Raw genomic sequence first — 18,864 nt, forward strand, 5'->3', positions numbered from 1 at the left:
ATCTCAGTTCATTTGAATTCAGTTTTATTTGAAAGATTCTAACTTCTTCAACAAAAAATAAATAAATAAATAAAATTGAACTAACCTCCCACTTTTAAGATGTTTAGAAGGGCAGTGGTATAAAGCATAGAAAAGGATTGAAAAAAAAAAGAAAAAAAAAAAAAGTTAGCACCAAAATGGCTTGGAAAATTCCGATCCATGCGATATATAGGCCGCCGACAAAACTAAAGCACCCACGTGGCGTTTTATTATCTTTACGCGCACAAACAGAAAACTTTAATCGTCTCGGACTTTTCTCTCTCGAATCTATAGCAGGTAGTAAGTAGACTAGACGTTCGTTGATTTTTCATGACTATTCCTGTAACATAGTACACAGCTACACATTGTTTATTTCTTCTCTATCCACTCTCCAAGCATAGTCCCCACCGTAATAATTGAGGAATTATTGGAGTTATATTTTTAACGATAAATATACCCACCACATATTTGATGTTTATGTCACAGTGAATACCAAGTACCAGAATTGAAGTATTTATGGGCATTAATTTACATGAATATATAGCTTTTGTCATAATTCCTCGATCAGTTGGATGTCGATAATTCTCGATTGCAGTTTGAGACTTTTGGTTACTGTCCTTACACTCGTCTTGTCTACACTTGTACTCTTTGAAGGACCTGGTATCCATGCACAAGGCGGATATCTTCCTCCAGAAGAAGGCAAGTTCTCTTTCTGAGGTTCCATGTAACTCAACTCGTTTTTGTGTGTGAAGAAAAACAAACACTGAAACACACACCATAAAAACCCCATGCACATGGGTTGCTGTCTTTTGATGTCTACAGTCTACTTAAAGTTTTTTGTGAAATATTTGATATTATCTTGCAGTGGAAGCTCTTCGTGAAATAGCAGAACAAGTGGGTAAAAGGGATTGGAATTTTAGCCTGAACCCATGCGATGGGAATCCCAATTGGGCAACACCAAAGCGCATAGAAATGCCTCTCTATGCCAACACTCTTAACTGTAGCTGCTCCTTTCCTAGGAATGTTTGTCACGTTGTTTCATTGTAAGAGCTATTTCATTTTTATATTTAGGGCGTGTTTGGCATGACCATTTAGGAGCTTTAGCCTGTAGCTTTTGACAAAATGTTTGATTTAAACAAAAAGCTTTGTTTGGGGTATGCTCTTTTAGCTTTTTGTTTAAATAAAATGCTTAAATCTAAAAGCTACTTGATATAGTGTTTAAGAAAAAACTATTAATCTTTTTAATCAATTTTTAGAATTATCCTTTTTATTTATTACTGTTTCACATTTAGCTTTTAGACAGATGCCCTTTTACGTAATTTTATATAGGGAAATCTCCAGAAAAATCCTAATATTTTACCATAATTTACGAAAAAGTCTCAAACTAAAATTTGTTTACAAAAAAAATCTCAATTACCGGTAAAAGTGACGATTTGACCCATTTTTCCCGGTTTATCAATTTCATTACTTACCCGGTTTTATTAAAGTCTCATTATTTTACCATACTTTATGAATAAGTCCCAAATTATGGTAAAATAATGAGACTTTAATGAAACCGGGTAGGTATTGAAACCGATAAACCGAAAAAAAAAGGTCAAATCGTGATTTTTACCGGTAATTATGACTTTTTCGTAAATAAATTTTAGTTTGAGATTTTTTTGTAAATAAGGGTGAAATATTAGGACTTTTTCAGAGATTTCCCTTTTATATATTTCAAAAGTTTCCGGTTACTTTTGTCAAATACTCATGTAATAAAAGTTTCAGCTTCTACCTAGTTTTGTCAAACACACCTTTAATCTACAAATCCCTTGCATTAGTTTGGCCAACAATAATTACCTATGACATTGCTTTATAACATGCTCCTCGAAAAATATATTTGCACTTTACCTGTCATAAAAACATGCATCAAAGTTTATGATATAGCTAGCTAGCTACTCATGTTATTTAGTCTACAATGAATTCATTTGACCTTAAAAGAATATTGAAAACTTAGTAGAGTTCTTTCTGGATAAATGAAAGGAGACCCATTTCAAACGGGTATAACTTTTGATATGTTGGAAATTAAACATCTTGCCTTCTATGCCTGCCCCTCATCTGTGGGAGCTAATTTTTATGTTTTGATCCCCTTAATTCCAGTGTCATTTAGCTTTTGAATTCTAAACCTCTAAATACTTTTTGTGTTATTACTTCCATTTTTCTTGAACCGGTGGACTAGAAGTTTGAAATTAGATTCATAGAGGCTTAAACCTATGACTGGAATTTGTAGTAAAATTAAATAGATGGATTGATCTTTGATATTTGCTTTATAAACAGAAATCTCAAGGGGCAGGATCTTGATGGTATTCTTCCACGGTCCCTTGCAAAGTTACCTTACATCAAGACCATGTAAGCCAAAGGCTTGTGTTTATACCATAACTCAAATTTTAAAATTTGATTTTACATACCATGGTTTGAAGGCATCATTATGTCAATGATTGCTTCTTGCAGTGATTTGGCTCGTAATTATCTAAGTGAAACCATACCACGTGAATGGGCTTCAATGACCACGTTAGAGTTCTTGTGAGCTCTCTCTCTCTCTCTCTCTCTCTCTCTCTCTCTCTCTCTCTGATGAAATAATTCAAAAATTACTTTAGTTTCTTTACTGCACGTTTAGTTTTGAATAATTCAAAAGCCATGTGGGCTAAGTCCGGGTCTTAAGTTAGTACAGTTAGTTGCAGATTTTTAGCACTATTTTAATTTTAAATTGCTTGCACTTATGTACGTTGAGGTATCACCTCCTTTCTTGATTCACTGAATAAAAGCTTTAAGCTTTAAGCATACTCTGCTCTGTTTTCTTGTTGTCACTATTTCATTGCCATTCTCAAGTTATAGGCTTGTGAAAAGCCAACATTTGGTATCAGAGCGAATCTGGTATATGCCCAAGTATCAACCTCGTGAAAGATGATTGGCAACAATAATCACTTTGCACTATCCGATGTTAACATGAAGCAACTACGGGGCATGGGCGATTAAGATGAGAGTCTTTATGCAAGCTCATGGAGTCTGGAAGCTGTCGAACCAAGAACACAAAATACCATGGTAAAAGCAAAGAAAGATAAGATGGCATTAGCATCCATCTACCAAGGTATTCCTAAAGACCTTCTGTTGTCATTGGCGGAGAAGAAGAAGTCCAAAGAAGTGTGGGAGGCACTTAAAGTCATGTTTATGGGAGCAGACAGAGTGAAGATTGCTAGAAATCAGACAATAAAGGCTGAATTTGAAACCATGAGCATGAAGGAGACAGAAGTTGTTGATGAATTTACCACGAAAGTGAAAAATATTGTAAGCACTATGCGATCCCTATGTGATACGGTGGATGAGTCTTATGTGGTGAAGAAGTTGCTTAGAGCAGTTCCATCTAAGTTTGTTTAAATTGCTTCCACACTTGAACAATTTGGAGACTTAGATGTGATGACTGTTGAAGAAGTGATCGGAAGGTTAACAGCTCATGAAGAACGAATAAGAGGCCATACCGACAGCAAAGAAAGAAAGCTTTTGCTGACCCACAAAAAGTGGTCAGAAAGAAACAAGAAGAAATTAGACAACAACAAATCGAATTAGGGTGGATTCGGGGGTTCTCGAGGACAGGGCAGAGGAAGAGGAAGAAATGGTGGTGGTCGTGGCAAAGGTGGATCACATCACCAGAAGAAAAGCAATCAAAATGCATCAAGTAGTCATGATAAAAGTGACATTCAGTGCTATAATTGCTAAGAGTTCGGGCATTATGAAGCTGAATGTAAAAACCCACGAAAGGAATGAAATCACGAAAGCAATCTGGTACAAGAGCATCACGACAACGAGCCAGCCTTGCTGCTATCAACACTAGAAGGTGGAAGCATGGTGTTCTTGAATGAAGAGAATCTTAGTCCCCAATTGCATACGCACGGTAATCCTCAGAAACTATCTCGTACATGGTACCTTGATACATGTGCCGGCAATCATATGACTGGTGACAAGACTAAGTTTAGAAGCATAAACTAAAAAATTCATGGATTTGTGAAATTCGGCAATGAATCGAAAGTAATCGAAGGCAAAGGCTCTATAGTATTCAAATGCAAGGATGGTGGGCATTGAAAACTGGATGAGGTATACTACATACCTGATTTATGTAGTAACATAATTAGCCTGGGCCAATTAGCAGAAGGAGGAGACGAGATTAAGATCAAAGACCCATTTTTATGGGTTCATGACTCAATTGGAAAATTACTTATGAAGGTATGAAGATCAACCAATAGACTCTATAAGATAGAGTTAGAAGAAGCTACTACAATATGTCTTGCTGTAGTAGTTGATGATCCAACATGGTTATGGCATAAGCGAATGGGGCACATAAACTTCAATTTAATGAAGCAGATGATTGACAAGAAGCTGATCGAAGGGATGCCACAAATAAAAATCCCCTCACAACCCTATGAGGGTTGTTTGGTGGGAAAAAAAACAAGGAATCTATTTCCATCTCAGGAAAACTTTAGGGCGAAGAAGAAGCTTGAACTAATCCATGGTGATTTATGTGGGCCAGTCACTCCTCCTACACCCTCTGGGAACATATACTTTATGTTAATTGTTGATGATTTCAGTAGGGTAATGTGGGTGTACCTGATGAAATCTAAGGATGAAGCTCTACAAGTGTTTAAGATTTTTATAAGCAATGTAGAGATTGAAACAGGGGAGAAGGTGAAGGTGGTCAGAACCGATTGTGGGGGTGAGTTCATGTCAAATGAATTCACTAAGTATTGCAAAGAAACTAGGTTAAAAAGGCACTACACGTCTCCATACTCTCCACAGCAAAATGGAGTAGTAGAGAGACGTAATCAGACTGTCTTGAAAATGGTCAGATGCAACTTGAAGACAATGGCAATGCCTGATGTACTATGGGGAGAAGCTGTAGCACACTCTGTTTATGTTCTAAACAGAGTTCAAACGAAGGCCTTGAAAGACTTGACTCCATATGAAATGTGGATTGGGAGAAAGCCACATATTGATCATCTTAGAGTATTTGGATGCGTGGCTCACATGAAAATTGCAAAGGGGCACTTACAGAAGTTAGAAGATAGAAGTATTCTCCTGGTTCACCTCAGAGTTGAAAAGGGATCGAAAGCATACAGGCTTTTAGACCCAGATACGGGGAAAATGTACGTAAGTCGTGATGTTGTGTTCGAAGAAAATCGGGCATGGACGTGGGAGAAGAGTGAAAAGATTAAAGCGACACCAAGAATAAGCTTCACCGTCGAAGGCTTTGATTTCGTCAGAGAAGTCTATGATGATGAAGGAGAATGGGTACCAGACTGGATCAAGAAAGTGGGTCGTCATCTACTTGGGCCAATAGTGAGCAGTCAAATATTTCGGGTCACCCACAAGTAAGCCCACCGGGTAGTCCGATACCGATAAACACCCCGGTCACACCCAATTCCCCCATTACGCTTGATTCATCAATTCAATTGTCGACTCCGAGCACCGCCTCGAGTTCTACTGCGGTGGTGCCCCAAAACGGTTCAGGATGCTCACAAACCTATACGAAAGCAAAAATGAGATTCATATACCCCTTGAGGAACTTATGTTGATACGAAACGATGAAGAGCCTTCATCATATATCGAAGCCAGTAAGTAAGAAAAGGGAATGGCGAGAAGCAATGGATGCTGAATTAGCTTCAATTGAAAGAAACAACACCTAGAGTTTGGTCAATCTTCCAAAGAATCGAAAGGCCATCGGATTAAAATGGGTATTCAAACTGAAGAGGGATCCAAATGGGAAAATTGTAAAACATAAAGCTAGAATTGTGGCGAAGGGATATGTTCAAAAGCACGGGATCGATTTCGATGAAGTATTCGCACCAGTGGCTATAATCGAGACAATCCGGCTTATTCTAGCTTTAGCAGGTTCAAATGGGTGGAAAGTGCATCATCTGGATGTCAAGTCGGCATTTTTAAATAGGAACCTAGAAGAAGAAGTCTATGCCTCGCAACCAGATGGCTACCAGAAGAAAGGTGAAGCTCACAAGGTTTACAAACTGGCTAAAGTTCTCTACCGGCTCAAACAAGCCCCTAGGGCTTGGAATGCATGCCTGGATCAACATTTGAAGAGTCTTGGATTCACGAGATGTGCTCACGAGTACTCAGTCTACACCAAGAGGTCTGATGGAAACATCTTGATTGTAGGAGTGTACGTAGATGATTTACTTGTGACAAGAAGCTGCCCTAAAAGTGTTCAGATGTTCAAAAAGGACATGAACACCAAGTTTGAAATGGGTGATCTGGGGTTCTTGACTCATTATTTGGGAATTGAAGTGAACCAAAAAGGAGATAGGATTACATTGAAACAAGAATCCTATGCCAAAAACCTGCTTGTCAAAACAGGTATGCAAGACTGTAATCCCACAAAGACTCCAATGGAACACAAGCTCAGACTTCGGAAGAAAGATGAAAGCGAACTAGTAAATCCCACTGAATATCGAAGCATTGTTGGTGGCTTAAGGTACCTAACTCATACTTTCCCAGACATCTCTTTCGTTGTTGGAATTGTAAGTCGATTTATGGAAAAGCCAACTGTGAATCACCTTCAAGCAGTGAAGGGTATACTCAGGTACATAAAGGGCACTTTGAATTTCGGTTTGAAGTACTCAAAAGGAAAGGAAAATGTCACTCAAAAGCAAATGATGTCAATGATCGAAAAAGCACAGGTGGCATGGCGTTCTACATGAATGAAAACTTGATCACATGGGCATCACAGAATCAGAGGTGTGTGGCACTCTCTTCCTGTGAAGCAGAATTTATGGCTGCCACAATGGCAGCCTGTTAAGGAATTTGGCTGAGAAGGCTACTCAGTGAGATAACAGGCCAAAAGGTGCCACCTGTAGAGATGAAGGTAGACAACAAATCATCTCTTGATCTGATGAAGAATCCAGTTTTCCATGGCAGAAGTAAGCACATAGACATCCGTTTCCATTTCATCCGAGAATGTATTGAAAATGGAGATATACAGTCACTCATGTATGGAGCAAGGAACAGAAGGCTGATATCCTAACCAAGCCATTGGGAAAACTGAAGTTCGAGGAGATGCGAAGTCTTCTTGGAGTGTTGAAGGTATGATTTCTGAATTAAGGGGGACAATGATGAAATAATTCAGAAATTACTTTAGTTTCTTTACTGCACGTTTAGTTTTGAATAATTCAAAACCCATGTGGGCTAAGTCCGGGTCTTAAGTTAGTAGAGTCAGATAGCGATTTTTAGCACTATTTTAAGTTTAAATAGCTTGCACTTATGTACGTTGAGGTATCACCTCCTTTCTTGATTTACTGAATAAAAGCTTTAAGCTTTAAGCATACTCTGCTTTGTTTTCTTGTTGTCACTGTTTCATTGCCATTCTCAAGTTATAGGCTTGTGAAAAACCAACTCTCTCTCTCTCTCTCTCTCTCTCTCTCTCTCTCTCTCTCTCTCTCTCTCTCTCTCTCTCTCTCTTCAGTTGATATTTATGATTCAACTCTTAAAAATAGAAGCATCTGTGTCCTAGGTCTGTTTTCGTGAATCGATTGTCCGGAGGAATTCCAACATATTTGGGCAACATAACATCACTGCGATATATGTACGTCTCTCTCTCTCTCTCTCTCTCTCTCTCTCTCTCTCTCTCTCTCTCTCTCTCTCTCTCAAGACAGTACGTGGATAAGTCGCACTACTGGAAATGGCTAATGATATACAATTGTGATCAATAATGGCAACTGTCCATTTGGAGGATGTTAATCAGGGGTCTAGAATTTCAAATAAACTAGTAAATGCTTTTATACCAGGAGTCTGGAGAGCAACATGTTCTCTGGAAGTGTTCCACCTGAGCTTGGAAAACTAGAAAATTTAGCAACCCTGTAAGCCTTCTTTGTACTGCATATTTACTTCAACTTTTCATAATTATACATAATGCCGTTATTGATAAAATATCTCTCTATAATGGTTTGTATTTACATTATAGGGTCCTTAACGCAAATAATCTCTCTGGCAAGTTGCCCGTGGAGCTCAATAACCTAACCAATTTGAAAGAACTGTAGGCAGACTCCATCCTTCCAATTTCCAGACTAATGCTTTAAATAGTTTGATTTTTCCAGCTATTGTTACGTTGTTTTCTTCCCCCACATAATATTCTAAATTAGTTATTACTACTTCTCACATTGTCAGCCGCCTAAGTAGCAACAACTTCACTGGAAAGCTCCCAAGCCTTGAGAGCTGGAGTCATCTTGAGAAACTGTAAGTCTATGGTCATTGATCAGTATATATTTAAAATGTTTGTAAGTCTATTCCTTCTTATTTTGCTTCCCCTCATTTTTTCTATTTTCTATCCTCAGAGAGATAGAAGGTAGTGGTCTAGAAGGACCAATACCTGAAAGTCTTTCCTTCTTGAGCAATTTAACAGAACTGTAAGTTGATCATATACTCCCTTCATCAAGATTTCCAATTCTTTCTATTCATGCAGTTATAAGTACTAATCTACATGTCTGTATGTACATGTGCAGACGAATTTCTGATTTAAGTGGAGAGGGCTCACATTTTCCAAATTTGAGTAGGATGACAAGCATGAGTTTGTTGTAAGTGATTGTAGAATTTAGTAAAATTTTAACAAGTTCTTTGATTCAAAACTTGTATATTCAAGAATTTGAGTGGATGTTGCAGGGTATTGAGAAGCTGTAACATAACTGGGATGATTCCAGATAATATATCAAATATGTCCCTGTTGAAGCATCTGTAAAAGTCCCTCCTCTTCCATTTCTGTTTCAGAACCTAGTTTAGACCATATCCATGAGCAGTATCTTTTGTGTTTCTACATTATGATCTTATCTGGTTTATTGTTTAAATTTTCTGAATTATCACCTATATCTATATTCATATACTTACACAGAGATCTCAGTTTCAACAAGCTGAATGGTGATATACCAGACGTAAGTCGACTGAATCTGGAAAAAATGTAAGAATTATATTTTTGTACTTTTTCCTTCTTGATAAATTTGCTTCAACTAAATATTTAAATTAATATTTTTCTTGAATATTAAATCATCTATATTTTCATCAGTAATCTACTAATATTTTGTGAAATGACTATAGGTATCTGACAGGTAACTCCCTAAATGGAAGTGTTCCAACGTGGATCAAAAATAAAGATGTTAAACTGTAAGTTTTTTCGAGCCTCATTTCAGCATTACTTTTGTGTAATATGACATTGGTGCTTGTGAAGTTCAATATGATCTTGTTTATATGCAGTGCAGTAGATCTTTCCTACAACAACTTTAATGAAAATGTTGTGCCATCACCATCAGTTTGTGTTGGAAATCTGTAAGTTTTTAGCGCTCAAATGCTCTTTTCATGCGCACATAAAAAGTTAAAAACCAAAGTTAAAAGTTTTCTTTCATTCATCAGGAACTTATATAGAAGCTACTCTAGTGGGAATAACTCGTAAGCTTAATTACACTCCCTATTATTCTTCGAATAGAGATGGAACTTTTATTTAATAATTAAGAAAGACACCGAGTTTCCCATATTTGATTTGGTGCAGAGACCTTGGAAAGTGTTTTAACAGCCGTCCTTGCTTGCAGAGTGAGAAATATGCTTTCCAGTTTATAATGTTATATGTGTTTCTATAAAAGTAAAAACAAAGCTGATTCTTCTATATATGTATATGTAGACTACTCTTCAATCCATATCAATTGTGGTGGGCCAGAAGTTACCATTGGAAAAAAGACTTATCAAGCAGATGAGGATCCAGGTGGACCTGCAGAATTTGTTCCTTTGAATGATCATTGGGGATATAGCAGCACAGGAAGTGTATTGAATCTTAATGACAAAAAATATATTGCTACTAATGTATCTGTACTCACTATGAAAGACACTGAACTTTACACAAACGCTCGCCTCTCTCCATTGTCTCTTACTTACTATGGTCGATGCTTACAAAATGGAAACTATACGGTTACTCTACATTTTGCAGAGATAATTTTCAGAAATAATCGATCTTATCAGAGTCTTGGAAGACGTGCTTTTGATGTTTATGTCCAGGTTGAAAACCCTAATTATTAAATCTCCCCTTCTTATAAAAAAATACACTTCATACTCAACATTGATGTATTTGGAAAAAGAGTTTCAATCATATATGTTTGTGACAAGATTTCCATTTTACCTATTATTCAGACACGCCTTTATTTTGTAAACCAAAAGGATTCAATAAACACAAGAAAACACAGCAGATTTGTGATTTCTTGGCATTTAATTTTCCTTTTTACTTTTTGCAGGAGGTAAATCGATTCAAGAATTTTGATATCAAGAATGAAGCTGGTGACGTTGATAAACCTAAAATAACCATAATAAAAAATATTCGTGTAACTAATGGAACATTAGAAATCCGGTTCCAGTATGCTGGGAAAGGTACAGCATTTGTCCCTGATAAGGGAGTGTTTGGGCCTCTGATATCTGCCATTTCTATGGAATCCGGTATGCTTATTATCCACATGTTTTATATATTTTACTTTTCATTACAAATATTCACTATGTGTATGATTGTCATTTCTATTCCAATGATCTATTTATATTCTGTTTAGGAGACTTACTAATATGCTGCTTTTCATAGAATTCAAGGTTCAAAGTCATGGTAAAAACTATACATATGTTGCCATTGGAGTAGTGGCTGCAGTATTGTGCCTCAGTCTCATAATTCTTGGCATCGCATGGAAGATGGGTTATATAAGGAGCAAAAACTCAAGAGAAAAAGGTATTTGATGACTACTCAATTTAAGAAAATTAAAGTTTATTTCAGTCACATATATTTTCCTAGTTGAATATCCTAAGCCCCCCAAATAAAACAAAAGTAAGAAGTACATTTTTTTCATTGCTAAAATATTGTTTCCCTGCAGATCTAAGAGGATTGGATTTGCAGACTGGTGTATTTACATATAGACAAATCAAGGCTGCCACTGACAATTTTGCTGATTCAAATAAACTTGGCGAGGGAGGTTTTGGATCCGTCTACAAGGTAACATTGTAAATACATTAAATTTCATTTTTTAAAATGCACATTGTAAAATCTACGAAACTTTAACTATGTAAATGATAGAAGGTAAAAGATGAAAAAGAAGAATCATATTAATTAGGCGTCCCTACTAAACCTCAAATTCATGAAACGCAGGGTACACTATTAGATGGAACTCTAATCGCTGTGAAGCAACTCTCTTCCAAATCAAAACAAGGAAACCGCGAATTTGTGAATGAAATAGGCATGATAGCTGGTATACAACACCCTAATGTTGTAAGGCTACATGGGTGTTGTGTGGAACGCAAGCAACTACTTCTTGTGTATGAGTACATGGAGAATAATTCTTTAGCACATGCTCTATTTGGTATTCTCCTTTTCTTCTACTTCTTGAATAGCAACTCCCTCCACCCCATAAGAATTTTGAAGTCTATATTTGACTTTGTGGATTAAAAATATCTGCTCATTAGCCAAAATTTTAAAATACTATTCAACGATGACCAAAACCAATATCGTCAATAATATAGTGATGACAAAATGAAACATATAGGTAGCTGTAATTTGAACAGTTTTGAAAGAAGGTAAGGTTACAACATACATGTAATATCCGAAAATGGAAATTGCAACGCCTTTTCATTCCACTAAGAGCTAGTTGGCTCTCCATTGAGAACAAATTTATTTATTTAAGATGCTTTTATAAAATCTCAGAGCAGTATAACTATAAGTTGGAAATTGAGTGGCCTACAAGACAAAGAATTTGTGTGGGAATTGCAAAAGGCCTGGCTTTCCTGCATGAGGAGTCCGTGCTAAGAATGGTTCATAGGGACATCAAGGCGACTAATATTCTCCTAGATGCTGATCTTACTCCAAAGATCTCAGATTTTGGCTTAGCAAGGCTTGATGAAGAAGAGAACACTCACATCACGAATAGAGTTGCTGGAACTATGTGAGCAATAGTCTCGTTGTCTTTTCTAATAATATCATGTTGCTTTTATTAATTACTTTCAGTTTTCGTTTGTTCAATTTGCTTTTGGTACTTCAGAGGGTACATGGCACCAGAATATGCATTATGGGGATTCCTGACCTACAAAGTAGATGTATACAGTTTTGGGGTTCTTGCACTGGAAATCGTTACTGGAAAGGACAATATGAGATATACGCCACATGAAGATTGCTTTTGTCTTCTTGATTGGGTATGACACAACTAATTCTTTTAATATACAGTTTGATCCTTCACCACATTTCCCAACACATCCACAGTTTTATCATATATATATATTTTTTCCTTTCTAAGGCTGTGGTTCTGAAACAAAACGGGAGTTTGATAGACTTGGTGGACCCACGATTGGGTTTCGACTTCAACAAAAAAGAGGCAGTGAGAATGATCGAAATTGCTCTATTGTGCACTAATGAGTCCCCAACTCTTAGGCCTATCATGTCTGAAGTAGTTAATATGTTGGAAGGCCATACCGAAATCGAGGAACCAACTATGAATGTGATCACATCTAAAGACAAAGTCGGGTTTCAAGCACTTGCTGAGAAGTTTGAAGGGATGCAGTCACATGAGTTTGATCAAACAGATACATCTATTAATCCAACATCTTCCAGCTCAAATGACACCTATTTCGGTAGTCAAATTTCTCAAACATATTGACTCATACTCGCATAAGCACCTTTTGCAATGGAGTTGCTAGTATACTAGTCAAGTTCTGTACACTATTATAAAAAAGAATCAACCAGAATGTACTGGAAAATTCTACCAATAATTGTTGGAGAAAGACATTGAAGACAAACGATTACTTTGATTGGTTCTATGTGTGGGAAACAAAAACTTCTATTAATTACACACAACCATACATTTAGTACGATACGTACACACATATATAAGGCAGCAACCAATGCAGCTTGTTGAAGGAACCGATGTACCCTTTGAGAAAGACGTCCCTTCAAATCTTCAAGGCAGCTTTACAAAGTCACTGATTCAAAGCCTTGGTTCATACACCTAAATGGCATAGGACTGTCATATAACAACTATACTTAATAGTTATTGATCTATTTGCCCTTGTCTAGCTTATATCTTCCAACATTCCTTCTTAAACTAGACTAGAAAAGCGCCAAGCTTTTTCTTCAACTTATTGAGTCCAAACTTTTTCAACGAAGACATATAGGCCAAACTCAAAAACCTATAATGGGGATGCATTATATTCACTAACCACCAAGTTGTTGGCGTGCAAACCCAATCCCACATTAGTCAAAAGAGAAACCAGATGCTAGCATATAAGACAATGATTAATTAATCCTTTCTATTGCCAATTGGTTTTAGAAAATGGAACCTCGTTGTTATTATATGTTGAGCATGGTTGGTCTAATATCAGTCCTAAGAAATGGTATTAGAGCTACGGTCGTAGCCCCGATGATGAGTGTGGCGTAGGTGGCACAATTCCCAATGGTCCCCAGTCTAAAGACGTTGATCCTAAAGCCTTGTATTGAAAGTCTTCCCAATGGCCATGTCAGGTGAGCTTGTTCCAAGAGTATACCAGCGGTATGAAAAATGATTGGATCAGATGAACAGTCTTGGAAAGGAGGCCAAGGTGGAGCTTCGGTTTGAGGGAAGATTGTTGGGGTGCAAACCCAATCCTATATCGGTAAAAAGAAAAACCGGATACTAGCATATAAGTGCAATGGGTAATCCCTTCTATTGCCAATTGGTTTTAGAAAAAAGTAACCTCGTTGTTCTTATATGTTGATCATGGTTGGGCTAGTATCGATCCTAACACAAGAAATTCTCATGCTCCAATCTTCATTCACTCTTTTATTGTCCAATTGTTAAAACGTGTACCATCTTTGTAGCACACTTGAAACAGACATCATGCTTACCAAAATCTTTTCACTTAGCCTCAAACAAAATGAATAAAAATCCTTTTCTTTTTTTTTTTCTTTGTAAAAAGAGGTTCAAACTTTCTTTCACACACAAATTAATTATATTGGGATTAATCTTAAACGTCATCCTCTACAGAACTTTTCTTGCAATGAGGGTGATAATAAAGGTTGTTATTTACTAAGAGCTAAGAAATCCTTTTGTTAATCCCACATGCAAACTTTTTTTTAAAAGCACCTCAATGGATACCTTCAATGATCTTATCAAGAATAATAGTTTAACCAAAGCAGCATATCATCCACCTAGTGAATTGCAAACCACACCCTTTGTAATTTTGTATCTAAAGGCTTTGATTTTTCTAGTTTTTCACACTCATGCTTGTACTTTTCCTTCATGGTTATCTCCATAACATGCACTATATATAAAGCACTCTCAGGTGATTTGTCCACCAACATTTCATTTTATGAAAGTACTCTTAGGTGATTTATACACCAATAAGATGCCAACATCACCATGAAACCAAGATTTGTACCTATATTTTTATGCATCTTTATTTTATTAAAAAAAAGTGTACCTTTATTTTATACAAGGTATGTTGTCACAGTCATCTTTGCAAAATCAATAACCCATCTTCTTTCCTTTCTTCTTACAAGAACCCATGTGGAAGATAAACTTCTTACTCTTTGTAATATAATTAGTTTCATGCTGCTAGATCAACATACCACGTCGGCATCATATGTCACATTAGCATTTTCTTTCCACACCTATCCATACTAGTTCCGAGACCTATCCCGAAGTGACTAAGTCGCTTCTCATCGACAATTCTTACAATGTGCCCACACTAGCACATGCTAACACTCTTCCTAGTTCACTAGGACTCCCACCCCACACTGTTATCCTATTGGAAAGAAACTCCCATCAATGCCAATTAACGACCTCACAAATACTATTACATGAAACTAAAATTAAGTGGTTTTTTGGCCAAGATATCCTACACTACAACGGCTGGACTCAAACAAGAGCTACACAATATAGCTAAACCAAACAATCTAAAGCTACCTAATTCTAGGGATATGCAAGTTAATGTTTGTCCAATAGTTAATCAATATTAATGTAACAGCCCAATTTTCATAAAAATTTTAAAATTTTGTTTTCATAACATCAACCATAGTAAATATAAAAATTCCATTACATATCCATGTTATTTTGAAAATTCAAAGTACAAAGGACCAAAAGTGAAAACACTGGAGAATGCATGCCACGTCATCAAGTCGGGCCCTTGCCCTTATCACTAGAAGTACCTGAGACATACAAATAAACTGTAAGCACAAGCTTATTGAGTTTCCCAGTCAAACAAAACATATAATCACATAATGTAATGCTCATACGTATACATACAAATTGTCATGGACTCCCTCCATGGTCTTCAATGGAATGTCATGGGCTACCTCCATGGTCTTATATCCGTATGCCATGGGATCCCCCATGGTCTTCACATAAACCCATGCATAAATCAAACAACATATCATTTCCCATTCAATACAAACATATCATATTAATTATGGGCCAACTTTGGTGCCTTCGACCCATGAGTGTGGTAAGAAGACTCACCTCAAATACTAATAGAAGTTGAATAGTCCCTAGCTCCGAGTATCTACTCTACTCAATCCCTAAATATAAACAATTCTTTAGATTCAACATAATACTCCAAACCCTAAGAGTCAACATTAGTCAAAGTCAAAGTCAAGGTCAACATTCCGAGTTGACTCAACTCGTCGAGTTTGGCTATCAACTCGTCGAGTTCCCTTATTGACTGGCCGGATCGCGAAAAGTCCCACCAATTCATCGAGTTCACTTATGAACTCGTTGAGTTGACCATAAAATCCACTTCTTAATGCATTAAGCCGTTTCCTTTGAATCCAAGGACTCCAAACCTCATACCCCTTTAAAAATGATGTTTAGAAGGGTAAAGTTTCCAACTTTACCCTCAAGGACCATCCATAAATCTTCAAACTCAAACCCTAGGCCCTTTTAAGAGGGTCTTGACCCATTAAGCCCTTAAACTCTCACTCCAATGTTCCAAAACACAGATCTGATGTCCAAAGTTAGGCAAAGCACGTAAAGTTTCAAACTTTACGTCCATCCATGCTAGAAATACCCTCTAAGGCTCATCTATGACTTCATAATGGACATATTGCATGAATGGGACATAGGGACCAATAAAGTTTGTAACTTTAAGCTTCAAGAGGTCACGAAGGGGTCAGATCTAGCTTGACAACCCCTGGAACCCACATCTTTTGGACAACTCAATCAAACCCCCCAAAATCATGCTTAAACTTCAAAATAAGAAGATCGAGATGAATACATGACAAAGTGACAACTATATACCTAAAAAATGCTTCCTTTGAAGAAGAGTTTCTGGATCTAAAGCCCCTCCTTCAAGATAGATGCTTCCTACCTTTAAGCTCCTTTCAAGAATCACCAAAAACCACTCTTTTAAGCTCACCACACTTAAGATGCCAGATGGAAAACGAATCTAAGGTTTCTCTGGACATGAAGGTTGGTAGGGAGGCCAGCCAAGGGAGATTAAATCATTTATATAGGGTGCAACACCCTAAATTAAGGTTTCATCTTGGGCCGTCAACTCATCGAGTTGGTCTCCCTAACTCGTCGAGTTGGACCATTTAATTCCGCGGCCAAAGAGATTCATACACGGCGAGTTGGAGCTCCCCAACTTGTCGAGTTCTATCACAAATCCTTAAAAACATGATGAGAAATGACTAATACCTGGACCAAGCGTTACAATTAATAAGAATTCCTAAAAGCACAAAGCAATTGGCAATTAAGCAGTACAACTAACCGGCTATTCTAGCACATATAACAATTTTATGTCGTAGAACAATAAATAAGATTTGAACACTTTCCCTTTTTCCTTTAGCACTGAGTAACTGTATACAACGTGCTTTCAATCACCTTTTTCCAAACCGTTTCGTTTAGTTTTATAAAATTTTATTTTTAAAAATAACTCTTGAGCCGCGAACTTAGATTGATTATCTCAAGATGTGCTCTGATACCAACTCGTAACATTGCAAAATTTGCAATAAATTTTAAAAATTTAAAAACCAATATAAGTATATTCAAACCAGAATCGAATGATCAAGGTAATTTCAAAAACCATTTGGTAATTTTAAATTCCAAAAAAAACATAATCCAATGTAACATAAAACTCCAACAATCCATCCCGAGCCAATGTGTATTGTCATGCCCTGCCATCCTGAGTACTTGCTGATCCTGCTGATCCTGAAACAATATTATTAAAGGAAAAGAAATATGCACAAAGCTTAATAAATTTCACACATACACAATATCATATCTTACAAGCTCTACCCCTGACATACATGTATCAACAACATTAGTCACACAACCATACACACATGTAAAAGAATAAATCGGAAACAAACATACACATGTTGAGACACATTGGTTATACCCAAATCCCCCTTGCTCAGTACGTCAACCCTTTGGGACACATTGGTCAAGCCCGATCCGCCAAACCTAACCCTATTAGACACATCAGCACCGACCCCCTTGCTTAGTGTGTCGACCCTTGGGACACATGGGTTATGTTCGATCCCTAACTAAACAGTAACCTAACCTAGTGCTACCCACATATACATCCTATAAGCACAAATGAGTTAAAGTAAAAGATGCACAACATCAATCATTATAATGAGAAACTCACATCGAGTATCATGATAAACCTCTGACTGTAGCTCGAAAACCCAATCACACCAATTCACTTTTCCAAATTCCTAAGAATATAAATCTAGATTAAAAATGGCTACCATTCACCCTAAACATATAAGTAATCTAATAAATTAAATTTCTAGATTTTAACCTAAAACAACATCCTGTTCAAGGCCACTTTAACACCACCACCAAAGCCTACCAAAGTTACAATATTTTTCCATATTCTAGTAGTTCAATGTCTTATATTTCTAGGAACCACTTGTACATGTCCATACAAGTTTTCTATAATTTTCCATGGATTTTACAAAACTACATATCAATGCAGTTAATTTTGGACTAGTCTGTGAAAATAATGATTTTCACCCTAGTTAGCCAACATCAGGTCAAGGAAAAAATTACGGGCATACTAGACTCAAGATCTGAAATTTGAGAAATGACGGACCCTAAATCCGACTCCTGATGATTTTTCTAGGATTTTTACAAAACAGGATCAGAATAGGTATTTTCCATAAATTCCTAACTTTTACTTATTGGGTTAATTTGACATCTTAACCCAATAAGTCATCAACCATAGACTATTAATGCTGGAAATTAAGTTCCTAATAGTAGCAATATTACATTAAGTCAAAAAGCCAATTAGAATCACAAACCCTTACTCAAAGTACATTAGCAAATGTGAAAATCCAATGTATGTTGCTATTAGATAAGTTATGTACTTAAGGTTTTTAGGTTTCATCTTCTCAGCACCCAAGCCTATTATGAACTCATTATCATTGTTGGAAACATCACCACCCATTTCCATCATAGTAGTGGTGGCCGGAGGTGGCTTCCACCACCATAACGGTGGTGGTGATGATTTGACTAAGAAGAAGAAAAGGGCAAGGAGAAAAATACTAGAAGCATACCTCAAAGTAGAAATTTGATCTAAGACAAGCCTACACAAGCTCCTACTCCACCCACTCCTATCTTTTCCGATGGCTACGAGATCAATACAGAGTTTATGACATTTTTAGAATGGCGGTGGTATCGACCTAGATAAACAAAACATTCTAAAATCAAAAGCTACATGAAGTAGCTTTCAACAAAACGCTCCAAAATCAAACGCTACCCGTTAACCGCTACCGCTATCCGCTACCAGCTATTTTTGCCGAACACGTCGTAAATCAAGATGGAAATTAATATA

The 18,864-nt window shown here is 36.8% G+C and overlaps 1 protein-coding gene across 3 annotated transcripts; it reads left to right on the forward strand.

The window, feature by feature from the left end:
- The first annotated feature begins 351 nt into the window (after window positions 1-351).
- Window positions 352-12,867, forward strand: LOC111878479 (probable LRR receptor-like serine/threonine-protein kinase At1g53440). 3 transcript variants are annotated; one of them, XM_023874974.3, is made up of 24 exons: window positions 353-717; window positions 884-1,061; window positions 2,332-2,403; window positions 2,506-2,577; window positions 7,565-7,636; window positions 7,839-7,910; window positions 8,015-8,086; window positions 8,218-8,286; window positions 8,385-8,456; window positions 8,553-8,624; window positions 8,710-8,781; window positions 8,936-9,001; window positions 9,139-9,204; window positions 9,295-9,366; window positions 9,451-9,486; window positions 9,587-9,627; window positions 9,716-10,086; window positions 10,320-10,518; window positions 10,655-10,795; window positions 10,938-11,056; window positions 11,210-11,420; window positions 11,762-11,999; window positions 12,096-12,246; window positions 12,348-12,867. In XM_023874974.3, the coding sequence occupies exons 1-24, from the start codon at window positions 591-593 to the stop codon at window positions 12,705-12,707; spliced, it is 3,021 nt and encodes a 1,006-aa protein (XP_023730742.1). In that variant the 5' UTR covers window positions 353-590; the 3' UTR covers window positions 12,708-12,867. The 3 variants fall into 3 exon arrangements, with proteins under 3 accessions (XP_023730744.1, XP_023730742.1, XP_052626239.1); XM_023874976.3 differs by lacking the exons at window positions 7,565-7,636; window positions 7,839-7,910; window positions 8,015-8,086 and having other exon boundaries at window positions 352-717; XM_052770279.1 differs by lacking the exons at window positions 353-717; window positions 884-1,061; window positions 2,332-2,403; window positions 2,506-2,577 and adding an exon at window positions 2,684-7,137.
- Window positions 12,868-18,864: the final 5,997 nt, after the last annotated feature.

This window comes from Lactuca sativa, chromosome 4, assembly GCF_002870075.4.
Source record: "Lactuca sativa cultivar Salinas chromosome 4, Lsat_Salinas_v11, whole genome shotgun sequence".
Lineage (NCBI taxonomy): Eukaryota > Viridiplantae > Streptophyta > Magnoliopsida > Asterales > Asteraceae > Lactuca > Lactuca sativa.

Bases quoted from the DNA above. Each gene is read 5' to 3' on its own strand.
- LOC111878479 (XM_023874974.3), top strand. From the start codon at position 591: ATGTCGATAATTCTCGATTGCAGTTTGAGACTTTTGGTTACTGTCCTT. The intron at 8,087-8,217 runs GTAGGCAGACTC...TCACATTGTCAG, and splicing joins CTAACCAATTTGAAAGAACT to CCGCCTAAGTAGCAACAACT. The intron at 9,205-9,294 runs GTAAGTTTTTTC...GTTTATATGCAG, and splicing joins AAAAATAAAGATGTTAAACT to TGCAGTAGATCTTTCCTACA.